Below are 27,800 nucleotides of genomic sequence, written 5' to 3'. Positions count from 1 at the left end.
CCATTTTAAAAGGAGGAGGAAAAAAAAAAAACTGGGATGGGAGGAACACTTAAAATTAATTAATTAATTAAAAAGATGAAGGGGGTGTGTGTGGTGTGTCTTTCTCTCCCTCTTCCCCCATGCCACCCCCTTGGTGCCTGGTGTCCCCAAGCACCCAGAGGGGAGCAGTGGGTGCCCGAGGAGGCGGAGGAGGGATGCTCCGGGGTGCCTGGCCGGCGGCAGGGTTAGCCCCGCTGCGGGTTGCCTGCCGCCGGCTCAGACTGGTTTCTGGAAAGTGCTTTGTCTCGCAGGCTGCATCCTGGGAAGGGTCATGTGGAGCCCAGTGATGTCATGGGATCAAAGCCTGACTCAGCTCCGCGTCTGATGGATGGGTGTCCGCAGGTACCGAAGTGCGGGCTGAGATGTCAGAGCCCACCAGGAGCAGAACTTCCTGCGCCTCTGGCAGGCGAGGAGTTAAGCCTGGTTCCCCTGAGCCCGGCGCTTCCTCTGCCGCCTGGAAAAGCCTGGCTCCTTCACCAGGAGGGGAGAAAGTCTCAACTTGAGTATTACAATGGCAGTGCCTTAGCGCCTGGCGGCAGGCTGTCAAGAAATATGGAAGCCTCTCTTCACGCAGGGTGTGGTGGTCCTTTTCCCCATAGTGTCTGATTCCCGAAACTTGCAATCAGGCTTAGGTCCTCAGAAAGACATGGCAGCAGTCCCAGGGAGATCCTAATCTAGAATTTAGTAATTGCATTTATTTGCATGTGAGGCAAATACATACATTCTTCCTGCCTTTTGGTAAAGAGCCAAACTTTTTTCGTCGTGGGGGTTTGTATATTCTCCTGTGCTCTAATGCAGGGGTTTTTGGGTGGTTTTTTTTTTTTTTTTCCTCCTTGGTGATTCTAGTTTATGCTTAGTGAGGTTTGTGTGTGTGTTCTTGTTTTGGTTTGGTTTTTTGTTTGTTTTTGCGTAACATAAAAAAGTGTAAGTACAGTGATGCTGGGTGCTTAATAGCTTCAGACTGAGATGTATTTTGGAGATAGGGTAAGTGAGCATACTGGCAAAACTTTTATTGCTCTTTCTGAACTTCTTTTGCAGTAACCGCTGTACTTTGCCCTGTTTTGAAATTAAGGTGTTTTGTCCAACTTACTTTTTTTCCAGTGTACTTAACTCGTTTGTGTCTCCTCTCTCCCCAGAGCCTCACAATGACAGAGGAAGCATGCAGGACACGAAGTCAGAAACGAGCATTAGAACGTGAGATAACGCATAACGATGTGGACAGTAAAAAAATAAAAATGGAGAAAGGACTATTAGGAACAGATATAAATGCTGAAGGTGACATGAAAATAAAAACAGATCCTGGAGCTGGAAAAGTGCAAGGATTATTAAAAAGTGGAGAGGTGAAAGCAACCATTAAAGTGGAGGTTCAGACGGGAGATGAGCCTGTGGACATGAGCACCTCCAAAAGGTGAGTTACGACCTACGTGCTGCAGTTGCACTGTAACATTTGGGATACCAGCACAGTAAAATGTGGTTAGATGGCACTAAGAAGTTGTTCTCTGCATCTTCAAGGTAGAGAGAATTAAAATTTTACGTGTCTGTTGCAGCTCTGGCTCTTCACGTGAGATTCAACAGCTACTTCTGTATAACTTCCTTACTGATTTTTCTTCCACAAGCTTTGACAGCAGTGGCAGCTGTGATGAGCAGCTGAGTAAAGAAATGCAGTCTTGAATAGAAAAACATACAAGTTATAAAGAGGATGCACCTTGAGCTACTGATTGAGATTTATGTGAGGAAGAGTGGTTTGGATTTTTTTTTAATTGAGCTGTGATATAGGAAAAATAATAGATTATAATTGTCTAAACAGAGGAGTTTTAATTGCAACTTGATTCTTCCTGACAGAGCAGTTTGTATGGGTAAGTCTGACTTTCTTTTCAAAGTAACTTGTGGATTTTGACACTAGAAGTGTTATGAAAAGACAGCACCTGTCTGCAGCAATTCTCTGTAGGACAAGGTCTTAATACTTTTTTTAAAGTCCAGCCTTCTTAAGATGTCTGAATTTTGACATCTGAAAGCATGAATTCAAAGGTCCTTATCACTTTGGAGATTTTTATTCCTACAAAAATGTAAAGCTTTTCCTTTGACTTGTATATGAGATACACACATGAATTGGGTGGTTCTGACATACAGATTTATGGGCATCACTTTAAAGCCAGATTCCAAATATTCTACCATATTTCTAACCACGGATTCTGGCTGTACCAGCATAAAAATTCTGTGGCCCTGATGTTGGCCCTTCAAGGTCTTGCTTTTTTCTCTATAGTGCAGTAAGATGCAATACATTGAGCAGGAAGTTAGAAGCCTCGTTTATTCCTGGTTCTGACACCAGCTGATGCTGGAGTGGTAATACGTAAGAACTGAGACCTGCCTGTCTGTGCAAAATGGCTTAAACAGCTCTCGGAGTAGTAAATCTGTGTTCGCTTGGATGTCAGGTATTACAGCAGTGCAGATTTGAGGTGTGAAACTGAAAACATGAGATCCTTATCACCTGCGCGGGAATTATTGGGAGGAGGGGCGCTTATGGGTGCTACTAAGCAAATGGGTATCTTTGATGTTTAATGGCAATTCATCTGTAAACTTTTCCAAACTTTTGATGCTTTTTTAAAGAAAAATTTAGACTGCAAGAGCCTGATTACTTTATCCAAATACTGCTTTAGTAAATGTAAAACAAGACCTCTTCCATCAGCGTGACTGAGGGAAGGTGATAGTTTTCAGCTTTCTCCATAAACGTTCTGCCAAAGGGACAATTATCTAAGTTGCTCAATTTGATATTTAGGAGGGTACTTATGTCTTGCACAGAAGCAGTTAATTGGGGTAATGGATGACTTCCATGTCAAGCAGTTGTATTGTGCTGACTAGGTGTAAATCTCTAAAGGTGTCTTTTGGTGTAATCGCTGCCTGCTAATTAACACAGGTATGCGTGCTCTTTTTTTGAAGAATATCTAAAAAGATTGCTCATACCAAAAATTGAATAAATTAGAATCAGGTATTCTAACTCTTTTGTTGCAGTACTTGCCCCCACATGCATGTGCTCTCTGTGAATTTATAGTATTTTTGAAATGTGTGCCAGTGTTTCTGCTCTGTTGGTGTCCGTTTCTGTTGCAAGATGCACAAACAGGATGATGAACAAGGGGCTGTACACTGAACTTCCCAGAGAGCATCTGGAACAATAACACCTATTTACATGAGATGAGAGAACATCCTCTCTCCGTACAGCGTTCTTATTTCAGGTGGTAATATGATATTGTTGTATTCAGTTTCGGCAAGGAGGGAGAAGAGGCTTCCCCATACAAAAAAGATGCTTGCATAAGGAGGCAGTCTGATATCAAGTCTGCTGAAGTCTATCATAATAAGTATAATTAAGAATTTCATGAGGCTTTGGATAAGCTCTTTGGATACTGTTTGTAAGCTGGAACACCTTTAATAACACGTGTTTGTATAAAACTCTTAATAGAGAGGAATTAAACCTTGGGTCATCTCAAATGACAAAAATGAGCCTGAATGATTCTACAAACTTCTGGAAGTAAGGCAGCAGCTTCCCAGGCTCTGGGGCTCTGCTCCTGTGTCATGGCGGTGCCCGTGGTCCGTGCGTGGCTCCGCTCCCGGAGCATAAACGTGGCGCTGAGCAGCTGACCGGCCTCAGGATGCAAATATCTCCAAGCAAATGCAATCTGAGTCTGGAGATGCCTGTGATACAGAGGAAGCTTGTCTCTGGATGAGTCTGATCCCTTGCATGTATAAGAATACAATCAGCATTTGTAGGGAAGGTGGATCTTAATTTCATAAGGATTTTTTTTTTTTTTTTTTTTTTTTTTTTTTTTTTTTTTTTTTTGGTTAAGTGTAGGACTTACCTTTCCGGACCTTTGATCTCTAGAGGAATTTAGCTCGCAGCTTTCATTAAGACCTGTGTCTTTAAAGCAGTAGAGCTGATTTTCTGAGGAGATGAAAAAAGAGCTGTTGCTTAAAATGACTGAACTGCTACAAACTTTTTTGGTAAAATTCATGCTTAGTGATGTGTGGTGTTTTGGCTTTTAAACTTCCTTAATGCTTTTAGAATTGAAAACATAATATTTTCCTTGGAAAAGGTGGCCCAGCAATAATCACAGTTTAGCTGACATAAAGCTGATTGAATGGATTATCTTTCTGAAATCAGTTGATTTTCAAGATTTGAAATATAAACCTGGCAATATCTCTGTGTTAAACTTAAAAATGTATTTCCTTTAATATTTTTTTTTTTTTCCTAAACCTTGAAGTTAAATTTAAAAATAGGATCTGGTTTGAGCACATTTTCTGATGCCAGAAGAAACAGGAGAAAGTCTGTAGTGGTAGAAGAAGTCTTTGATGAGAGGTCACACAAGGCCAAACCAAAATCTTGCTCCTCTGCCTGGCGTTTTTGCAGCACTGGGAGCTAGCTACACTGGTGTGTAATTATCCTAGACCTACTGCGGAGAGGGAATGGGAGGAAGGAGAGTCCTCCCCCCTTGATAAGGACATGTCTCGTTTGCGGTGGGATGGTAAAATAGTGTAACATAAATCGCTTTGCTTGTGAGTACCCTGATTTACATGAGTATGGGTGCTGGAGGGAAAGAACATTTGTCAGACCTGGTTGAATCCTGACATCTTACTGTGCTTTCAAGCTCTGCTTTCCCTTTCCTCTGTTCTTCATCTCTCCTCATTTCTTTCCATCCCCTTAAATGCATGAGTTTCCTACCACATTTGCCCTGTGTTGAGCATCAGTTGCTTCCAGCTGAGGCTGGGGCTTTCTCCTGGAGCCGTTCTTGGATCATACTGCCTGCTGCATCACGTTGCATTTACTGTACTCCAGATGCAGCTCCCTTCATCTATGGTATATGTTCTGACCATCTTCCAGGTTGTTTTTTTTTTCTAGTACTATTTCTTGAATCATACAAAATGAACTAGTTGCATACACAGTACTGGTTAAGCTCATGATTTCTTGTGTACTCACAGTTAAGGTTTGGCAGAGACCACAAGTGATCTTTCTGGACACAGTCGTGTAACTGGCTGTCTGGATGGGAGCTGCTGTCCTCAGACAGGTCTACGAGGACAAATTGTCCTCTCTTCTGGACCAAAAGTGTGAGGATCCTTCAGGAGCAGCATACTGTTATCCCAATTGTAGGAAAACCTTGCTCATAAATAGAGGTGTGGGGTGTTTACGGGCAAGGATACTACTTGACCCTGTAAGCAGCTGTGTTGTGCTTGGTTGTTGAACTGTGCTATCTTAAATCCTCAAAATTATAGTAACTCTCCAAATAGATAACCTCAAAATATGTTTCACTTTAGAATTCCAAAAAGCGAGGCTTCTCAGTCATACCAGGAAAGCAAGTGAGAGAGAGAAAATGGTTTTGTCACAGCACACAAGTGTGATGGCAGTGGTGAGGGTGATACTGTTAATAAAACACAAATATAAGAATTGGCTTCTATCTATCTATCCCCGGTTCTTACTTAGTCTTGATAGCAATCTTGGGATGAACTTGTCCTTTGTAAAGCAAACTGGAAAACTTTTTAGGCAGTTGAACATCTTGCAATTTTTCCTGTCTTTTCTCTATTTGCCAAGAGTGATAAACTAGCATATTGTGGCTTGATCAAAAACAGTTTAAGGCTGGCTGATAAACGAAATTATTCCTACAGATTTTGTATCATTTGGGGTCTTATTTAAAAAAAAAACAACAACCAAAAAAACCAACAACAAACAAACAAAAAGCCCTGCATTCCAAACCACTATATGTATTGTGTCATCTTCTCACATTAAGCTACAGAGTCTGGATTTTCCTTCCAATTGAAATAAAAGTCTGGATAAGCCAGAAAGTCTGTATTTGATACGTTTGGTTTATTTTCCACAAAAATTGCTTGCACCCATCTATTGTCTCCTGATGTGTGGTATGCGCAAGTATCAAATATACCCACAGGTTTAAGATCTTGCTTCTTGAAATTACAAGTGAGCTGGCCTGACTTAAGCCACTGCTTGTTTGCTTAAATGAAAACTGTCAGGAAGGATGAGAGTGAAGAGTTTGTAGGCATCCCTATAGTTAGTGCTCTCAGACAAATAATCTATCTGAACTCCTTAGTTCCTTTAATTTTAGGTCTTGCTGGTTATGATTTGTGTGCTTGACAAATAATGCACTGCTCTGGAACCCCAGAATCATCATATTCTCCTTTTGTTACACGGGATAATTAAAAATAACATCTAATAGAAATTGTTCTGAAATTGTATGAAAGTTGGCCTAATGGCTGTGCTCTGAATGTTCGTGTTAGGGTTTTGATGCTAAATTTTGGTGCTTTGAAGGATTTTAGGTTGGTTTGGGTTTTTTTGTTTTGTTGGGTTTTTTTATTAATCTGGCCAAATCACATTGAAACCTTACTAAATGAATATATTTGACTCTGAAATTCTAACATGTTCCGAAGCACATCAGGATGCAGCCTGTGTTGGCTGCCCAAACTCTCCACTTTACTGGAATTTACTGGGAACAGCTTTCACAGCAGCACCAGTGAAGAGCAACAGGCTCCTCTCTTGCCATTAGTAAGCCTGGAAATATGGCACAGCCCCATGCTCAAAATCTCCTTTTCAGCTTATGTACGTTGTGTCTATGCCTCCTGGTATGTGTTGTACTAAAGGATATTGTGACAAAATTGATGGCAAAGTTTCTTGGGGAATTTTAATGTTTTATTTTAAATGCAGACATAGTTTGATTAAAGTTTCCTTCCTTTATGTTCAGAGGAAGGGATGAAGTTTGTTTTGCTTCAGTTTTGCACCACAGTCACTAGATCCATTGCAACTTCTTTAATTCATGTAGATAAAACATCTCCAGGAAAAAAAAAATTCCCCACTGCATTGCTTTTTCTTTCCTTGTTTGTCTTCCTTCCTTGCCAAATATTTTTGGATGAGAGTATACAAGAGATTGTTAATGGACTGAGGCAAAACTGTTGCATATTTGCTAATGCAGATTAAGCTTTAGTTTGAGTAACAGTTGTGATGTTTCCTTCGGTTACCTGCAGATGGGCAGAATACTTTGGGATACCAGAGGATGGGGCTATATAGGTCTCTCTTGCTCTGCAGTGGGGGATTTCATATTTTGGGTCAGTAGTTCTGTAACTTTAACCAAGTGAGCAGCATTGCATTGGTGGCTTTTTTTGGTGTTTTTGTTTTGGTTTTTGTTTTTTGGGTTTTTTTTTCTGGAAGAGTGATCAAAAGGGCATTTTAGAGCATGGGTAAGATCTGGTCTGTAAAAGGAAGAGTATTTTTTGTGTAATGCTTCTGGATCAGTATGAATGAATGCAAAGGCTGCTTGCTGAGATACAGGAGCTCTTCTGTTAATGTCGTGAAGCTCTCTGTAAGCTGCAGCACGAGTCCTCTGAAATTAAACCCTCCACCAGAGCCAGTAGTTCCTGGGTGTCTGTTTTTCTCTTACTAGTGTTAAGTTTAAACTTTGTCTTCCTTGGTCATACTTCATTGAAACTTCTGTCTCGCAGGAGGGTGAATCTGTTAGAAAAGTTTTAGTCCATCTCAAGATACCTCAGACCTCAGATGTATCATCTTCACAACAAAAATTTAATTAATCTTCCTCTGGCTCAGCTAAGTGGAAGCAGACCTCCAAGGCTGGATTCAGCCACCTGACCCTCTTTTCTTCAACAAATAAATACACAGTGTCCCCATGGGAAAGTGGCTTTTTTGTTTGGTTTGGTTTTTTCTGGAATAGTTGTGCTCTGAATTGCTACAGGATGCTCCAAGACACTAAGGAAAACTCTTGAGTAGCGTGACGCGTCTGTCCTTATGCTTTGAGATTTTAAAAGAGGATATTGGAGGAAGCATGGCCTTTTTCTTAGGGTACTTAGGAGGCCTGCATTTGATTCCTTACACAAACTATCTGCAAGGTCTCTGTTGAATTGTGTTTTATTGCTGTGGATGCTTAAATGGGTGTACGTAACTGGGCAGCAACCCTGCTTTCATCTTCTAGCGTAGAGTCCAAATGATTGAGACAGCAACACTTAGGAAAGCTGAAGGGAGAATAATGGAACTATGTCTTTATTTAGCTAAAGGATATGCCTGATGGCTTCAGAGGATAAAGGTCATAGTATCGGGGCAGTTATCCCAAATTATTAACTGCTGGTGGCAGTATTTTTCTGAAAGTGGTGATATTTCCATTGTCTTTCTTATTTTGAAACATCTGCTTTGAATTTTTTGCTTTACACACAGGCTAACAAAAGAGTAAAGCAAACTCCTTTTTGAAGGAAGATTGTTTTGCAGAATTCTGGTCTACATTTCTGGAGTTCAGTCTTGTGCCGCCTCATTCACTATGCAGTTGGTCGTGCTGCTGAGGATCTAAATCCTGTAATACTGAATATGAGTCAACTTGGTTGCTGTGGTCAGTATGTGTTGCCTCAAAAAATATATAGTCTGTCCCTGCTGCAAGAAGGGTTTTCCTCTGTGAGGTTGCATGTCAACAGACTCGAGGTTGGTTAGATAGATGGTCCTAAATAGATATGGCTAATGCTTTTGTGAAAATACATGATTTTAAAACTCTGAAGTTAGTGGTTTCTAATGCAGCTTTTATTAGATCAGCATCTTATAACATAGCTGTATGGAGTATCATAATGTATCTTGCAAAATGGAGAAATTGCACGGGTTCGGGGAAGCCCTTAGATGAAGTACCGTCAGGCTAGCGACCGGCGATCCTGGTCTTGTCACCTCCTGCTTCACACCCTGAGTAAAAGATGGGTTTTACTGCAGAGCTGTTACGGGCAAGGTTGTATTTCCTAGTTCCAGATTTCATATTGTGGTCCTACAAAATGCCCTAGGCAGCTTTTTTTTTTTTTTTTTTTTTTTTTTTTTTTTTGTGAAAGCAGTGGTATCTCGCACAAGTGCAAGGAGGTAACTAGGGGTACCCCCTGCAGCAGAGGGGATCCCTGATCCAGGCTGCAATAGCTCCTTATTGGAGGTGCTGTTAGTCCATCTCGGGAAGGGCCTTGGGGGAAGGTGCGTGTGGTATCATGGCTTGGCCAAGCAGCCGCTGTTCGCCTTGGCTGGGCAGACAGACCTCCATCCCGAGCTCCCGGTGCCCTGGCCGAGGTCTGTGGGCTGACGAGAAGCGTTTGGAGCAGCTGCTGGTGCTTGGTCCTGCATCAAGAGCGTGAGCGGCCGCTCTTCCTCCACGCTGCCCGGCTCCCCGGCCGAGCGATCCCAGGCTTGGATGGCGGGCTGCGATGTGCGCTCCCCCTCCTCCTAAATTTTGGTGTGGTTTTTTTTTTCAAAGATCAAGAGTATTCAGATTGCTGACGAATGCAAACTGGTGTTGATCGCACGTTGCTGCAGATGCCTTGTCATTCTGTTCTCGGCATGCGTCGTTGGAACTACTTCAGGATTAAGATTTTCCTCCTTGCCGTATCCTGGGAAAGCCCGGGGGCTGGCAGGCGTCGTCTCTCAGCCTGGCCTTCCTCGTCCAGCCTGAAAATAAACCGAGGAGGACTCCACGACGCAGTCCAGTGACTCTCCTGGGGCTGCTTTCTGATTATTTTTTCCAGCCCCCCCCCCCCCCCCCCCCCCCCGCCCCGTTTCCCACTTATTTTCTTGAAGAATGCCAAGCGACCCTCGGCGCGGGTGCCCGTGGCGGGTAGGCGGCGGGGACCCCAGGGGCGAGGGGGGGACCCCCGGGCACGGCCGCTCCATTTTCTCTGCCGGCACCTGAGCCCGACCTCACCTCACAAAATGAAGGCCGGGCAGCACCGGCTGGGACCGGCCGTTGCCATGGTTTTCGCCGTGGCGGGTCACGTGCCCGGCGTGTCACGTGACCCGGCGGTGGCCCCCGCTCGGTGCGGGAGGGGAGAGCCCCGGTGCCGACATCCGAAGCGGGTTCAGACGCTGCCGCTTCGCCCGGTGAAAAGCCGGCCGGAGCGTGGCGGCCGTGGCTCCGGCGTGGCCCCGTTGGCAGCTCCCGGGTTCCGCCAACCTCCCTGCGGAGGACGGCCCGGTATCGGCCGGGCTGCCCTCGCCGCTGCTTGGAGAGGGGGGCGAAGCGTCGCCGATGGTAGAGTCGTCACCTGCAGCCGAATAAAATCCTTCACGCCGCCTTGTATTTGCGGATGCGTTCGGGTTGTAACGTGCCTACCCCGTAGCTCTTTGCAGCTTCCCTGCCTGCAGTCGTCTGGGCTGGTTCAAGGGTGGAGCTGGTGAGAAGAGCCCCTGTGATTTGGGAGTGGGCTGGTTCGGGTCGCGAACACTGGCTGCTCCAATCCCCGTGTTTATGCAATTCTCAGCTTTTTAGGTAACTTAACTGTCCATGCTTTTCATGAGGGATTTCACCTTAAAGTTTGAGGAGGAACAGCCAGCGCCTGACTCCAGTTGAGTCTCAGTCTTTCACGTGGAGCTGCTCCAGCTGTCACCTGAAAAGGGCTCAGCAGTGATGAGCTCAACACGTCGGTGCGTTCGTGCATGCCTGCTGTTCACCGCTGTCGGGAGAAGTGTACCGAGCCAGTTAGAGCTTGGCCCGACCCAGTTACTACCCTGCTAAGAGTGACCTGAGCCAGCTTGGTGCATTTGGATACAGGAAAAAGCTGGAAATACTTCACCTGTGCCACTGTTAATTTTGAAACAACCCCAGAGTTTAAACGACTCCAGTTTACTGGCTTGCTGTGCCCTCTAGAGGACACTCTACTTTTTTCTTTATTTTTTCCACTAACATGGAAATTGTATTTTAAAAGCTGTTTTTTCAGTATGAGGCTGGTTTTGCAGTATCCATAATACCGTTTGACCTGCCCTCAGCGTTTACTGAAGGTGTGTGTTTCACAAAGCTTATTAGGGTACACAGCTTTTCAGTGCTGTTATTTGGTGTGAATATTCTTTGCATCACTAAATAAGATAATAAGGATTAATTTCTGTTAGATCATTGAATTCCCAATAAATGTGGCATATCAGTTAAGTCTAGAAATTGTTGTTTAATCTAAAAGGTAATTGCCTGATACTTGAAAGTACAAAGCTCATATGCCACATCTCTTACTTGTAAAGTTGCTTCATCTTGCTTGATACAAATTCTTCGTGCATTTTGTCTAATGCATAACTGTAAGCCAGAAGGTTCTCACTGTAAATTTTAACTGTTCCTGCTTCTGGCTTTGGGTTACAAGAAAACCAAAACCATTGCTTGTGTTACATTCCCCTAAAATTCTTGCTGTTGGCCCTTTCTCAAGTACTGTCGTTGTTTCCTGGGCAGTGCAGAAGACTTTGCTGTCCTGTTCCTGTGAAGCTCCTGCTAAACCTCGCTCCTGCTAAACCTCTCGGCAATCACGTGCCACAAACGTTGCTCTGAAATACTTACGCTTTGTATTTTGAAATCCCAAATCCTGGTACCAAGGGTGATCTGCCAGTTACCAGCTTGTGCTGGCACTGGCATCTGTTGTCGTGTCACATCACCTCTGTCCCTTTTGGTTCACATAGTTTTAAGTTTTTGTTCTCGTATGATAATCGTAGGTAATGGAGCTGAGAGGTGATTTATTGTCAGGAATTCAGGTGGAAGGTGCAGCCATCACTCAAGACACTGAATGTTAAAGCCAAATAAAGAGTTAAAATCAGTGTAAGTCTAGACATGTTTCAGTGGTTTCCAGTGAAGTTGTGTGGATCTGTCCATCTGTGTTGAGACTGTTACGGGTTTCCACTGTTAATAGCAGAAAAGAATTTAGTAGTGTTGGTGTAGAAAGAAAATAATGCCATGAAGTGCTTAAACTTAGGTAAGTGAATAGGTGTGAATTGTTTTGTGCTGGGTTTCCTTCAGATTCAGTATCTTGAGTGATGAAAAGCCACAACTTACAATATTTGCATTAGGAAAGGAGAAGGAAAAGGGGAGTACGGTTTTGCCTTTCAGCCCATTAAAGAGAAGCAGCAAGAGACCTGTTTGTTCCTGGATTAGGGTTGGATGTGGTCTTCCCGCGGTGCAAGCAGAGCCCTGGAGAGACTCTGTGTCTTCTAAGGGGGGGTGAAGTGGCTGATGGAAAAGCTTCTAATTTGAAGGAATTCACCATTGGTATGTGTTGTGGCTGAATCTTGCCTCATGGCATGCTTTTGTACTGGGAAGCTTGATATCCCCAAGGAGAACAGAAATTGATTGAGCTCGTCCATGTTGCATTTATTCAGAATTTGAGAGATTTGGGATTAATCTAGCACAAGGTTGTAAATAACATTACTTTGCAGCATGAAGTAGTTGTTTGCTTATTTTTATTGACTGGTTCTCTGTCTTTTTCTTTTGATTGGCAGTGAAATAAAGAGAGAAAAGAGAGTCCCCTCACCGGATGTTATAGTGTTATCCGACAATGAACCTTCTAGCCCTAGAATGAATGGTTTAACAAAAATAGCATTAAAAGAGACCAACACAGAGGCACTCATGGTGAGTAGTCTTGTCTTGACACACTTAAGTTGTGCCATCTAGAAAGAAGAAAACACACCACTTGTTCCCACAGAGGCACCTGCGATTACAGGGTCAGGTGGATACGTGGTTTTATAAAGATGGACTTGCAAGCAGGGAATCCTGAAGCTGTTAAAGACTGATGTCTTTTTTTTTATTTTTTTCAGGCTCTTAACTCCTTGATTTTTATATGCTCAAAAAGTGCACCTTTTTCAGAATTGGCTTTTTAGTAGACACAATGTCCCTTACTCAGCATGGCATAACACAGATTTGTTGCAGGACTCTTCATTTGACTTTGTTTACTTGTTTTGCTAATGAAAATACCTCAAAAACTTTTTGCCTTTGAGTTCTTTCTCCGTACTCAGTGTGTGTCCATATACTGCAGGCATGTTGATGATATCAAGACATACATGACAATTATAACGCTGTAAGTTCTTGCTGTAACTTGTATGGTATCTATTTTTTCCCTTTCCCCCCTCCCTGTTTTCCCACCCTCTATTGCCTTACCTGTCCCTACAGAAAAGCAGTCCAGAAGAGCGTGAGAGAATGATTAAACAACTAAAAGAAGAGTTACGGTTAGAAGAAGCAAAGCTTGTTTTATTGAAAAAGTTACGGCAAAGTCAAATCCAGAAGGAGACCACTACTCAGAAGGTATTTATTTTCCTACAGATACTTACCATCTCATCTTTTGAAATGGAGCGGAAAAAATGTAAAGAACTGTGGCAGTTGCCTTAACCTATGGAACATAAGATAGCTTTCAAATAAAGCATATCTCGCTTCTCATAAAATCTTTATGAAGTTTATGGTGGTTTTCCTGTTAACCATTCCTTTTTGTGGAATTCCTTTTTTTGTCTTGCCAAGACCAAACAACAAGACAGTTTATCCTGTCAGCCATTTTCAAAAGCTGGAGGCCTTTTTGTTAAAACTCAGATGCATTTATGAGGGTAGTATACTTCCAATTATTAAACACTCCGTCCAGTCCTTAATGCTGTGTAGAGATTGCTGAAATACATTTGGAGGAGGTTCTTGCGCATAACAGATGTGCTGACAGGTAGAGTTAAAAGTGTTTGAACCCCAGGCTCTGGGAGCTGGCGGCCAAGGGCTGCGTTTTGTGCTGCGTGGCAGAAGCCCAGGTCTGGATTCCAGGTCTTACCAGGTGAAGTAAGTCTGCGGTTAGCTGCATGCTTTCATCGTCTAAAAAATCCAGGCAGCCCCTGGAAGGAGTGGTTCAGCCCTCCCACCCTGAACTCCTTTCCCTTCCTCCTCTCCCCACCCCTCATCTCACACAACCACGCGCAATATCCAGAGTCCTGGGAGGAGAGCTGTTTTCTTCAGAAACCAACCCAGCAAAAAAAAAAAAATCTACCTTTTTGTCAGAGCGGTTGCCCGTTCTGCTCGCTATGTGTGCTGTTCATGCTGGCACTGAAGGGTAGAGGTGGAGGGTGGCAGGAGAAGAGCAGAGGAGATTGGGAGGCGAGGGGGCGTGCGAACACCCCACGCGCTGCTATCAAGGCACAGGCTAAATTTCAAGTATCTGTAACAATAGCAACTAAACAATTTTATTTTACAGCGTGTGATGCTGACTTGATGGATTTTGTGATGGGGGCGATGTGTAGATTTAAGTGCACTTCACGGTGCAGATGGATGTTAATACAGCTCTCTTGGCTGGTTTTGGTTGTTTTATTGGCATCTTTCTCCCGGACTTCTGAGTGCTTCAGTAGATGGGATTAAAACTAATGCAAGTACCTGCATCGCTGAACTCGCTGCTGAATGCTGAGCAAATGACCTCTGGATGTTTGAACTAACTAGGGTGAAATGGCATATCCTAAACTTTAAACTTCTTAATATTTGAAGTCCTTTTCCTAAACGTTTTTTCACTTTGCATTATGCTTGAACCTAGTTAGTTGAGACTAGTAGTAATGGTGGATAAGACTGAAGTGGGCTCTAAGCTGAGACTGTTAAAATAGATTTCCCTATTGCTCTGCTTTTGGTGTATAGAATCTTTTATTTTCCTGGTATCTATACTTACCTAATAATTTCTTCATTTAAATACGCATGTTGAGATGCTTGGAGGAAGAAAGGGATGGGGGAGGGGGGGGAAGAGTGCAGTCTTTGAAGATTCTCTTACTGAGGCGCAAGGAGGTAAACGCTTTTATTCCCTTAGCTTCTGTAATTCTGCTTACACCCTTACACTCGTCTGCTTTCTTTCTGGTTTTTCCTCTTCCAGCCTGCTGGTTCCTCTGGGAGTGCTGTGGCCACCCCTCCGCCCTTGGTGCGGGGACCGCAGAGTGTTCCTGCTGGCAAGCCGTCCCTCCAGGTCAGTGGGGTGGGCCAGGCTGCCAGGTTCAGGGCATGGAGCAGAGAAGAAGGTGCACAACACAGGAAAGACAGTCCCATCACATTAATGGCTTGGAGCCAGGTGGAATTTTTTTTTTTTTTTTTTTTAACTCCCAAAACCCCACTATAAGCTTTTTAAGAACGATTGGGGTGGGAGATAAAAGTAGGATGTCACATGGAGATAACTCTCATAAGCTTATTTTTCAGTGGCTGATCATCCTGATCCACTCTGCTGACAAATACATCCATACTAGTACTAACGACCTTTGGCGAAAGAGGATGCCATGGAGTTATGTCATAGAAATATTGTGGCGGCGTGTTGCCGTACCCTCAAGAGACTTAATTGTGCCCTCAGTATGATTAATTGTAAGAGCTGAGTGAATCATGTGATTTTCTCTTTTGGCTTGGTGACTGAATGGCACATGATGGTAGGAAAGATCTTGGTTTAGACTAAATTAAAACGAAATGTTGGAAAGCCTTGGGGAATAAAAAAAAAAAAAAAAAGAGCAGAGGCAATTGACATCTGTCAACCTAATCTTCCTCTTGAGTCTAGTGTCTTGTTTTGCTTTTGGATTTAAAACATTTCTGGTTATTTACCTTGGGCTAATTCAAAACAAATTTCAAAACTGCTTCAGCACAAAATGCTTTCACTTGGAAAATGGCAACTCTTCATTTCAAAATCCCCTAGAATGCTATACTTGATGGAAGGAGTAAATTTGCTACCCATTTAGGAAACATTCACAAAACCTAAAGCAATATGTCAGTTGGAGTAATCTCTTCCTTGAGGCAAGTTGCCTTCACTGAAGACAGCACTTTCAGAGGAACTGGACCACAAGTTAAATCAACAGCGATCAGACAGTGAAACTTCGGTTGGACAGAGCAGAGAGCTGGGAGCTAAGAATCCAGAACTGAAGTTATTCTCTCTAATTTGCAGTGTTTGGGCAAATTAACCTAACCTCCATCTGCTTTTGCTTGACTGTAAAAACTACTAATTCCTGTGTGTAGGAGTTGAGTTAACATTTGGTCTTCACTTGAAAGGCATAACAGAAGTGGATAAAACTTCCCACCTACCTAAATATGTATGTGTGTGTACACGTGGTAACTCATGAAAATGGGCGCTTCAGTGTTTTTAGAAGTCTTAATTCACAGATGATGGTCAGTTTGGGGCTTGAGTGAGGGAAGTGGCAAGGTGTGTAAAGCCACATGAATAGGATGATAGGTTTGTTGCTCTGGAGCCGTGAGTGCTTCTCAGGCTTGATTGCCTAGCATTAGTGGTCCGCAGGAATGTAAGTGATGCATGAAACTGTATCACCTTTTTCTCATGACAATATAACTTTGAGGATTTAATGCAGTCTGCAGCCCAAAAAGCATGGGCAGCAATTTTTCAAATTTCTTTAGCCTGACTCCTTTTCTCTTTCATTTTTTCTAAAGCTTTCCCCTTTTCCTGTCTCTTTTTTTTCTTTCCCACATACATGTACATGCCCAGTCTGCTCACCTCCCCAAGTTCTTGCATCGCCAACTTCTGTCTGCCCCGTGCCTCTCCTTGAAGACAGCAGTTTGTATTTCCCCATTCTCTGACTCCCCCTGCAAAATACACTCTTTTTTTTTTTTTTTTTTTTTAACATTTAACTGCACCAAAGCCAGCCTGGCCATCTCTTGTCCTACAGTCTTTCCATTGGCTCGAGACAGATACTGCATCCGTCATACCAGCCAGAGAGGAGAGCTGCGCTCGTGTACCCCTACTCTTGTACTCGGGTTATGGCGTGCCTCTTTGGTGCTTTGGTGTGTCTCAGTACAGCAGTTCTTGAGCTATTGTCTTTCAACGGTGGGAGGGCAGATGAAACTGTTGTTCAGGACTGCTCTTTACCTTTCAAATTCTGTGCAGGATGAGAGAGAACAATCCCCGAGTGTGTAGCCAGACTGCCATCGCGTCCTTACGTATGTCCGTATTGCTGTGTAAGATTTCAGATACTGCTTTATTGGCACACTAAGCAGCAGAAGAGAGCGGGCATATAAATACACCAGAGCAAAACAATGCGAGTAAACTATTTTCTGTTTTGCAGACCTCTTCTACACGTATACCAGGCACTGTTATTCCTCCTCCCTTGGTCCGTGGAGGGCAGCAGACTTCTTCAAAATTAGGAACTCAGCAAAACACGCAGATAGTAATGCCACCTCTTGTCAGAGGAGCACAGGTAAGTATTTACCTTGTGGTAGATTGACTCCGTTTTTCCTTAATGCATCTTAACTATTTTCTTAGTCATCTTTGTGCTTGTCTGGAGGGAACCTATGAAGCTCTTGCTGAAATTTCTTAGTACGGCTAGATGTATTGCTACTGAAAGGTCCTGCATCATTCCAGTTTTGCATATTGTGCTCTCCAGTAACGCTTCCAGTGAAGCATGAGAAAGTCCTGTGATGATGCAAGATACTGCCTTACCTGTGTAGCTGCTTCCCTTAGCTGCGCCAAAGCAGTTTGTTTGCCTTTATTATGAAAGTTAATTTACAGGCTTCCAGCTTCACCCGCTTTTTAGGAGAGCGGCAGCAGAGGAAATGAAACACAATCCCTCGTTCTTCCATTTTTTTCCCCTCATTATTCTTCCTGTCATATCAATTTCACCTTTTCAAATGCTAAAATTCAGGGTTTCTTTCCTCATTGTGTCTGTCTTGCAATTGAATAAGAGCTGCTGAAATGAGATAGTTGACTGGAAGTCTGAAAGTGCTGCTTTGCAGGGTCTTTATCACCTATAACAGAAAATAGTGGTGTCACTAAAGGAGTAGGAAAGCAATGTTCAATTTGATATGGTCTTCTAAAATTATGACTTCCGTAGGATACCAGGAAAAAAATATTTCCTTGTTAAATGAGGATTTATTTTGCAGTGAAAGGTCTGCTTTTATTTGTTGCATAGCCAGCATTAAGGAGGAAGGTAGAGATTTGGTATTTCATTTTCTTTCTATTCTGGTTATGGAGAAAACCTCATTCTGAGAAATAACTTTCCTAATGCCTTTAAAATGAAACAGGCTTAACAACTATACATTTTGAAAGAAATTTGACTCAGAAACTTAGATTTTTGGCACAGCTGTTTTGGCCGTAATGCGATGGCCTCGCATAGAAGCATCTCTTCACATTGCCTTCTACTTGTTTCATTTTGACAGAGGGAAAGGGAAAAACATCACATTTTGGCGTGGATGTTAATTATCACGCTTTCTTTGCGTTCCCTGCCTTGCCTCATTTCCACTGTCTCATGTCATCCCATTCGACTCCACCACTTACTTCCTGCTATCTAATCCTCCCCATTGTTCATGGCACCATTGCATCAGCCCATTTCTGTGTCTTCCCAGCAAATCCACAACATCCGACAGCACTCCAGCACGGGGCCGCCTCCGCTGCTGCTGGCACCGCGAGCATCGGTCCCCAGCGTACAAATTCAGGGGCAGCGAATTATCCAGCAGGGTCTGATCCGCGTCGCCAACGTCCCCAACACCAGCCTGCTTGTCAATATCCCGCAGGTGAGTTCCATAAGATTCTGTGCCAAACATAATATTCAGAGGAACAGAGATGAACAGTTGTAATTAATGATCATTGGGTTACTGTATCTAATTGGTGTGGCCTGCTGTCATCTAACTGATGTGGTCGCTTATTACTGCTCCTTGTTCTTCCTATGCAGTCCCTTTCTCTGTTCACATTCACCTCCTGTACATAGGAATGAAGAAAAACATTACAGAATATTGGAAAGAAATACATGTTTCAGTGAACTGAATGTTGCTGTCCATTAGGATATCTTTTTTTCTTTCTTCCTTAAGAAGCGTAAATGAGTGTTCTTGTAAACAGAGCTGAGAATGGGCTAGTGCTCCTATTTGAAACACCAAGAGATACTGAAGCAGCAACTTAACATCTAACACTGATATTGCCATACAAGCGCTGTAGATAAAGGAAACAATTTAAAGTCAGTGCTTTGACAAAATCATAAGGAAAAGGACTCCTTTTTGTTTTTTTCTTTAGAATTTCTAAAAAAATTATAAGAATAATCAGTAAAGAAAAGTGAAGGTTTTTAGAAAAAGAATTAGTGTTAGATGACAGGTAATATTTGTAACAGGAGGTACAAAGTCGCAGTAAACATATGTATTGTGATCTGTTTGGTCACATGCGAAAATGAGATTTAGAAGCAGACGGTTCAGTCTAGTCCCAAGCAGCCAGCCTTCATTGCACACAAACACCCCACGCAGCGTTGGAGCCAACGCTGCTTCCCTCCCTCTCGTCCCTCTTGGTGGAGAGAAGCACGTGTCTCAAAAGTGCCAAACCATCTGGCACTTGTCACTAAGCTGTGTCGTGTTTCCTCCCAGGCTTCACCAACTTCAATCAAAGGTACAACCGTGACATCCGCTCAGGCTAATGCTACTACGACCAGCGCCGCTTCCATCGTCAACTCCAACGACTCGCCGGCTAGCCGGCAAGCCGCTGCCAAGCTCGCCTTGCGGAAGCAGCTGGAGAAGACGCTGTTGGAGATCCCTCCTCCCAAGCCACCTGCACCAGAGATGAACTTCCTGCCAAGTGCAGCTAATAACGAATTTATTTACTTAGTCGGGTTGGAAGAAGTTGTGCAGAATTTGCTGGAAACTCAAGGTGAGATAGCGTTAAAAATGTTCCTCAAAGGCAAGGAGAGCATCTTTTCCATCTGGACTTTACCTCAATAGCAGGCAGCAGTGAGTTTCAGGTGTCGCAGGATTAAATTGTCATACTCTGTCAAATCTAAGACTCACTTCCTTTAATAATTTTCAAACTTTTATTTAAAATTGTAAAAAAGGTCTAAAAAAATTCTAAAAGAAATGTTACGATTTCTCATGGGCTCGACACTGGTTGAAAAGATTTCTCTAAAATGCATCCAGTTCTCCCCAGAGCTGTTCAATTCCTATCACTTGTTTGTCTATCACCACTAAATTCTCTAACCAGAGTCTAAAGAAGTATCTGCTGGATACCTACGCACACATTCTCAGAAGTAAAGAGTTTAAAGATTTAGTAATGCAAAAGGCTTCGGACTGAGAAGAGTTAAGGGTGGAGGGTTTGCTTTGGGTTTTTTTTTTTTTATGCTGTAATATTCCTGAGGTTTCTCAAGTATTATTCATTCATGGAAGCCACAGGTGGAGCTGAGCTAAGCTGGTTGTGTTCTCCAGGTAAAGTTTCGGTTGCTGTATCGTCTCGCGAGCCCTATATGTGTGCTCAGTGTAAGACTGACTTCACCTGCCGTTGGAGGGAGGAGAAGAATGGAACCATTATGTGTGAAACCTGCATGACATCGAATCAGAAAAAGGCCTTGAAAGCTGAGCACACTAACCGACTGAAGGCTGCCTTCGTAAAAGCACTGCAGCAAGAGCAGGAGATTGAGCAAAGGATACTGCAGCAGACTGCGTCTCCTGTACAGACCAAGTCAGACCCTATAGTGCAGCACCACTCGCTCAAGCAGGTAAGGCTTCGTCCACCAGAAGCCAGATCTTGGTGATGATGGGGCAAGGGTCCCGTGGCTCCAAGCGCAAGTGTTTGATATCCTGACATGAAACATGGACTTGCTTTATTTAAGCTCCACAGTGTGTGTGTTTGAGTGTAAGCTTAAAACCGGGCTGGTGAAAGTGTTTTTTGTCATGTGGGGACCTGATACTCGAATTACGTTCTCTATACCTGAAGAACAGAAGAGAGTGGTGTTTCTCTGCAGTCATTGTAATTATCCAGAGTTTTTAACTCCTATCCTGCAAAGTCTGTTCCTGAATTTTTTTTAGGATGTACCAAATGGAAAGAGGTGCTCCAGCACCAAAGGCAGAAGAGTAAATTGACCTAAGATAGAAAAAAAAATTGGCTTGAGCCAGGAACACGTAATGTTGCTTGTAAAGTTTAAAGGTGATGGTAGCAGCCAAGGTCTCTCACACCTTGTAAAACCACCTTTCAGTTGGAGGAAGACAGAAGCTGCTTAAGTGCTGCTTTGAGTTGAAATAATCGAGGTACTGGTTATTTAGGTCAGGGAAGTAGTGTTGCCTGTGTATGGAGATGCTTACACCGCACATTTTTTTGCTGCTTTGCAGTTATTATAATCTCTCATCCTTACAGGTGCTTTCAGAAGTAGAAAGCTGATTCTTATTTTGTTGTAGAGATGTCTTGGAAGTTTTCAGCCCTGAAACTATAGTAATGCATTCTAGGCTTGGCAGACGAAGCCAAGAAAGGAGAGAAGAGCAGTAAAGATTCATCAAGGCTATTGTACTTGAGAGACAGAAAACTGCTACACCTGTCTTACCGTTTGCTCTCTTGCCAGACTTCTAGCCAGATGTCTCGAGGTCCTCCTGGAGCTCCACGAGGAGTGTTGCATGCATTTAGCCAGTCACCCAAGTTGCAGAATGCATCGTCTGCAGCAGCACTTGGGAGTAGGCCAGGTAAGCATGCTGAGAGACCTGTCAGCAAGGGCAGCGCTGCCGCCTGGAAGAAGACTCCCATCAATACAGGTAGATTTTTCTCTAAAGTTTCTTTTCTTTGTACTTACTAGCTGCACTCTGTCCAACAATCATAGTTCTTTGGGTAAGGATGCTTTCTCTTTGACACTTCCTGCATGAAAGCCCGACGATAGCGAGGCTTTGCTCTTAGTATTGGTGTTGGCACTTGCTTTTGGTGTGGTTTATGCTTGTCAAAAGGGGCAATCAGGTGGTGCTACCAAATAAAAACTACTGCTTTACACATTTATAAATAGACTAAATAGATGTAATGTCAGACTGTTCATCACTGAGTCCGTATGCACAGCCAGTACCATGCTGCAGGAGTTTGTCATTCATTTCTGGGAGTTTTAGTTCAGTTGTTTAATTTTGACTGGTGTTTTCTCTTGCTGAAAGCAACATACAGTAAATAAATGTTTTTGCTCTAGGTAAGGCTACAGTGCACACTCCCAGCGTTCCTCAGGTTTTGAAGTGATAAAAGCTGTTGCTTTGGATAAATGGAAATTATAAATTCTAATCTAATTTTTTTTATATATAAGAATCTGACTGGAGAAGTGTCATTTGTTTTCTTAAATGATAATTAGGATCTCCAGGAGGGAAACACTGTAGCAACTAGCTCTTCTGTGATCTACTTTCTTGCCCAGTACTGAATGGATTTCTTTTGATTTTTTGTATTCCTGACAGATTAATTTATCATTTAAAATGTAATTTCATTGTAGAGAGCTCTATCTAGCCTGCTCAAATCTTCATTTCTGGTACAAAATCTTGCTCCTGTTTGTTCAGATGGTTTTGGAAGCTTTCATCTTCTGAAGGTGTCTGACTTCTGTGGCCAGTAGTGCCCCATATTTAGATGATCCATGCTTAGATGATCCGTTTTCACGTGGGTGAAACGCGAATAGTGTGTTTTTGCCACTGTTTTGTCTCCTGTTTGTGTCATGCTGTGACACTTGTTCTCTCTTCTCTTTTATATCTCGTCAGGTGGGGCTTTACCTTTTGTTAATCCTAGTTTAGCTGTGCACAAGTCATCTTCAGCAGTAGACCGCCAGCGTGAATATCTCCTGGATATGATTCCCCCACGGTCCATCCCACAGTCCGCCACGTGGAAATAATGCAGAGGAATGCCCGAGAGGAAGACTTTCCTGTTTCTGCCATCCTTTTTATACCACAGTACAGTGGAATCTGCTTTAATCCCAGCTGGATATGCCCCAGGCTTTATAGGATGCAAGAAGACCACTCCTCATCCCATCGAGTGCTGCTGTCCCTGCTATGAGAAAATGACACCACGTGGGTGGGAAAGACTTAAGCTCATTTGGTTCTCAGATTCTTATGATTGACTGATGATGAAGGCTGTCAGGGAAGGGGAAGAATTCTTATTTTTTTTGGCTTTATGTATTTAGTTTGGATTTTTTTGTCACCAGCACAAAAGGAGGACTAAATGACTCTCTGCCTTCGGTTTCTTTATTAATAACTACCCGTTCACCAGGAACACGGTGTTCGTTTGCGATCGAGCATGGATGTCAGTTCAAGGAGAGAGGAATTTCAACCTGATCTTGCAGATGCATTTAGTGAGCCAAGTTCATGTTTGCTTTTCTTCCCTGCCCCTCCTCTAGCCAGGAAGGCAGTCTACAGATTATAATGTTTCAAAATCTTCTGATGATGAGCTAATGATAAATAAGTGCAAACTCAAATTCCAGTTGAGTATGGTTTGGTTTTTTTTTTTTTTCCTAAGGGACTGGCTGCCACCAAAACTTGTCTGGCAGGTGGGAACCAGTGCAGGAGTCTCTCACTTTTGTTGGATTCTGTTTTGAATAGACTTTGAACTGTTGGTAGTCTAAAATCTAATTTACTGAATAGACAAACACCTTTGTTCAGTCTTTCTAATTCAGCGAAGAGCAGTTGGGCCTTTCATATGTTCCCAGAGACTTAAAAGTGAAACTGTTTTTGATTATTTTCTTTTTGGAGGGTTTTTGTTGTTGTTGTTGTTTTGAGCAATTTTACTCAAAAAAAAAAAAAAAAAAAAATAGGAATTCCAGAAGCTGCACGCAATCAGAACGGGCAAGTGGAGGGAGCAGAGGACCAGGAAGCTGCTGTCAGGTCGCAGGCTCCTTCCTCTGCCGATACCCGCCGAGAAGCAGCCGTTCCCGGTCTGTGCTGCGGTGGCCCGATGACCGTGCCAGCACGTGTTGGGCATGTTGGGGGCAGGACTGCCTACCTTGATCCCTCTAGAGCTCCGTTCTTCCAGGCGTACCAAGCATGCTCCTCTGTCCATCACTTCAGTATTTCATTTTTGATAGAGCTTTAGGTAACCCTGCTTTAAGGACAGGTTTCTACGTGGTTTTAATATATTTTGGGGATTCCACAGGTTAAACCCAAATCCATCAGGTCCAGTTTGATTTTTTTTCTTCTGTCATCTTCCCTCCCTCTTCCCTGTGCTTCTCCCAAATTAAAGTTGAATTCAAGTGGCAGAAATACATGCCTTACTACTTGTGTTGCATATCAGTACTAGAAGTAGTGCTGATAAGAATTATTTGCAAAATTATATATATATATCTATATATCTATATATAAAAGAAAAGGGGGGGAGGGGTTACTATTCAGTCTATGCTGAATCTATTTTCTTAGCAGTTGCTGTTAGATCTAACTTTAAACCAATAACTGTATAGGGTTGTCCCCCTTCAGATCTAACTATTGCATAGTGGAAAAAAAAACTCGTTCATTTTAGCCCCTCTTCTGTTGTGTGAATATCAGTATTTAGATACTTTGAAAACTGTTCAGTAGTATAGAAAACCTAGTTTTGCAAAATGGTATTTGTTGCTGTATAAAGCCCTAGAATTTCAATTTGACTTTGTTTTTTGTTTGTTTTACAAATGTATATTAAGAGCTAAATGGGGATGAGAGGAATTGGTTTGAGTTTTTAATTTTTCTTTTCATTCCAAGATATTGTGGATTGGGAGATGTGGAGAGAGAAATTGAGTGCATTTTATTTTTGCACTTTGAAATACTATGAAAAAGTTTCAGTTCCCTACCTGTGTGGAGTTTTTTGGGTTTTTGGTTTTTTTTTTTTTTTTTTCTCTCTTCTGACAAATTGCCTGCGTTATCTTATCATTGATGCAAATGTCTGGCACTGTTAAATCACCTGAGGGGAGTGCATTTGTTTAAAAAACACGCAAAACTTCTCAAACTAAAATGGAAATGCCTTTTTGGAGAGCCTGGACAGCGTCACAGTTTCTTTCCAGTGTTGGAGTAGCTTTAGCTTCAGCTGATGCTGGAAAAAAGGGGAATGGAAAGAGAAGCAGAAGTATTAAACCTGCCTGTTTTAAAAGCTATGTCAAAACCTTTTTGGATACCGCCAGTTCAGTACAGCAGCTTGTAAATTTTAATTTCAGCACAATGGATAGGGGAGACTTCAGATAAGCCTTAAAATAATCGAGAAGACTTATTTCAAGATTTGGAACTGAAAATAAAAATGAGGCTGCACATACTGTCTTACAAACGTTGCTCCCTCAGCAATGCTAGACCGCGATCTGTTCTCGTTTAATGTAGAACAAAATCACGCAAATACTACCTTACATATTGGGGTAGAATTATTTTGAAGGCTTTGTAACTGAACAGAGAATACTACATGGATATTAGGCTGTCGGGATTCAAACCAGTTTTGACATTGTTTTTAATCTCTGGTTCTTGGAGTGTTGCAGGTAACTTAGAGGATATATTTATTCCATATGTGTTTCTGCAAAGTTTTAGATAAATGCACCAGGGAAATATTTCAGTGGTATACATGTGTTAAATGCCAGAAGAATTGCTTCTTCCTTTGTAGTCAAAACTGCGTATTCAGCTGAGTAGTGTTGAACTGGGCTAGTTAAGGTACCATGCCATGTTTAGATAGTCCTTAAAACACTTGCTACAGTCTTTCCAAATCTCCTCCTCCCCATCTGTATGTTCCCCTTCTTGCAGAAAAAAAACCCCTAAAAAAAACAACAAACAGAAAAGCTCAGTTAGATGGAATATTCACATAATGGTGTTACACCCTAAAGGTTAAATAATTTGGGATTTGTGAAGGAGGGGGGTTTAGACGACGCTCTTAAGAACAAATCTTTGGTTTATTTCTACTGCTGTCATGTTTGGGATTCCTGCCTCCGTAAGGGCTATTAGTTCTGCCGCAGAGCTGTCTGAAAGTCACCTCATCAGCCCTCTCCTGGAAAAAGACCATTTTACTTAAAGCTCCCTCAGAACAAGAGACTGAACGTGCTGCTCAACAGTCTAACCTGTAAATCGGTATCATTCAGGTGGAGTATCTGGCATCGTGTCCTGTTTCCCCGACCCTCCACTGCTTCGCTGCAAACTGCTGCATGAGCTGGTTTGACATTGCTCAGATGCTGCTTGCTTCCCCCCTCTCCTGGGGAGAGGGTTAGAGCAGCGTTGGTTCTTGCAAGCCATATAACCTTTCTTTGAGACGTTGCGACTACAAGATTTTATAATACAGTAATAATGAAAATGACTATTGTACTTAGATTTTAGCAACTTGTGAAATAAACCCCGGATTTTCATTTGAAACCCGTGTTGCAATTTGGGAGCTGTGTGGTTTTTTTAATTTTATTTTTTTATAACCTAATTTATTATCTGTTTGATTTCTGAGTGTTGGCGAGGTTGCAGTCCTTCGCTCAGAAACACGACGAGTGGCCTGGTTGAACCTTTTATTTTTATAGCGCAAATGACTTGGACAGTGTTTCCAGTTCCTGTAAAGGGTGACTTTGCTAATTTTTGTATTCTAGGGATTCCTGTACATGGCATTCCAGCTCTAATAGTGAGGAAGGCTCTTGGTTAATCTTAAATTTGAGATAGTTTGGGGTTGGTTTTTTACTGTAGATATTTTTATCATAGTTTTAGGGAACCATTCATTTACCTCTGAATTCTCAGACCTAGTTGTCACTTTTTTTTGCTTACAAAGGAAAAACAAAAAAAAAATTACCAAAGTACAGTTCAGAATGGAATGTGGGGGGCTTGGGCTGCAGGAGTAGAGCAGAGCAGGCTTAGGCAGGTCTCATCAGAAACCCTATTTGGCTCATTTCTCACTTTCTCCTTTTGGAAGGAGGGGGCACAGAAGGCTTTTTTTTTTTTTTTAATAATAAATATATAAATATATAAATATATATATAATGCAAAAAGACCTCAAGGAACCGCAGTAGTGTTTGTCTGCTTAAGGCAGAGTTATGCTGTATATTGCATTTAGCGAAATAACTTGCTTTGTGCTTTTTTTAAAACAAGAAAAAAGAAAAGAATTTATAATCATCTAACAAAGGAGTGTAACAGAGTAACGTTACGCCAGCGCAGGGTATGTTTTTGTCACTCGTATTTATTGTGACTCTAAATCTTTGATAATAAAACAAAAATTTAAAAAAAAAAATTCCCACTAAAACCTGATAGTCTCAATGGCGGAAGAATCTGAAATCAATAACTGTACATTGTATTGTGAGGGATTTTTAGTATTTGAATGACAATAAACAAATGGACAAACTCTTGGGTCTGCCTTTTATTTCAAGTATATCTGTTTTGAGATACCTTTTGTTTCGCACCACTCGCTAACAGGTGAGGATGCTTGAGATGAGGTTGCGGTCCGCTCCTTTCCTCTGGCAAGGGCACAGTTTCTTCCCCCAAAAAACAGGTTGATGGGAGAACAGGAAAGGAAGAAGAGAAGATGAAGTCTACATGGAATTTCGTGGATTGAAATTAAAAGCCACAAATGGATTAAATGTCTTCACAGATGCCATCTCTGGACGGGGCACACATGTTCTCCAGGCCGAAAAGAGACACAAACACCTCTTCAGCCCTTTTCACCCTGGAATTGCTGCTCTCTGCCACTCGGTTACCCTTTGATTTTTATCCGTTGTACGTGTCCTGTCGTAAAAACCTCACCTCCCAAGTAAGCAAGCCAGAGAAGATGAAATAAGCTGCCTGTGTTCTGCCTGTGTGCCCTGGAGCGGGCTGGGAGCTGGAGAGCTGCAGTTGTGGTTGTTCTGCAATTCCAAAACTAGAAATTGAACCCTGTGTTCCTCAAGTTTATTTAAATACTGGAGGATAGCTGAAGAAGCTGGTGGATCGCTACCTCCTGGGAGGAGAAAGGAGATTTAGATTCCAAACTTGAACAAGAACGTTGCCAGAATATTTTTGGCCCCAATTCTGGATAAAAAAAGCCTTTGGGGCATTGCACAGCAGCCTGGGAAGTGCTGCAGACGCGGTGTGTAGCAAGTCCCATCACACCTTACTCTCTCGTGGTACCGGCAGTTCCCCGAAGCCATGCATTGTTGTCTTTCGGCTCACGGTGATTTGCAGCAAGGCGAAACGTGGCTTTGCCAACAGCCTGTGCTCCAGAGTCGCTGGTTTGGGAGGAGAGAGGAAAGAAGGGACATGGTTCCTGCTCTAGAATGAAGGCCAGCTTGAAGGCAGGGGAAAAAAAATAGGTGGGGTGGGGTTTTTTTCGGCTCATGTTTCCATATGCAGTGTGTGCATTTGTGTTGTCAAGGGCAAGACCACAGCGGTAACTCGGGATTTGTG

At 42.6% G+C, this 27,800-nt stretch overlaps 1 protein-coding gene and 1 long non-coding RNA gene across 9 annotated transcripts in view; both read left to right on the top strand.

Annotated features, from left to right (window-relative positions):
* GATAD2A (GATA zinc finger domain containing 2A) overlaps positions 1-26,762 on the top strand; it is a 68,463-nt gene extending 41,701 nt beyond the window's left edge. For 4 of the 8 annotated variants that reach the window (XM_030034068.2, XM_030034075.2, XM_030034069.1 and 1 more), the window contains 10 exons: positions 1,176-1,447; positions 12,296-12,425; positions 12,963-13,094; positions 14,671-14,760; positions 16,844-16,975; positions 18,099-18,287; positions 19,122-19,401; positions 19,950-20,239; positions 21,077-21,263; positions 22,227-26,762. In XM_030034068.2, the coding sequence (XP_029889928.1) occupies positions 1,185-1,447; positions 12,296-12,425; positions 12,963-13,094; positions 14,671-14,760; positions 16,844-16,975; positions 18,099-18,287; positions 19,122-19,401; positions 19,950-20,239; positions 21,077-21,263; positions 22,227-22,357 (1,824 nt within the window). In that variant the 5' untranslated portion in view covers positions 1,176-1,184 and the 3' untranslated portion in view covers positions 22,358-26,762. The remainder of the gene's footprint in view (positions 1-1,175; positions 1,448-12,295; positions 12,426-12,962; positions 13,095-14,670; positions 14,761-16,843; positions 16,976-18,098; positions 18,288-19,121; positions 19,402-19,949; positions 20,240-21,076; positions 21,264-22,226) is intronic. The other 4 variants (XM_041127528.1, XM_030034076.2, XM_041127529.1 and 1 more) reach the window with 4 other exon arrangements.
* LOC121233679 lies at positions 3,880-5,758 on the top strand. Its single transcript, XR_005933620.1, has 2 exons — positions 3,880-4,909; positions 5,008-5,758. It is a non-coding gene; the product is annotated as an uncharacterized LOC121233679 (long non-coding RNA).
* Positions 26,763-27,800: the final 1,038 nt, after the last annotated feature.

Source organism: Aquila chrysaetos, chromosome 12 (assembly GCF_900496995.4).
Source record: "Aquila chrysaetos chrysaetos chromosome 12, bAquChr1.4, whole genome shotgun sequence".
NCBI classification, from domain to species: domain Eukaryota; kingdom Metazoa; phylum Chordata; class Aves; order Accipitriformes; family Accipitridae; genus Aquila; species Aquila chrysaetos.
The sequence above is the reverse complement of the archived record's forward strand: the minus strand, read 5'-3'. Positions and strand labels throughout refer to the sequence as shown.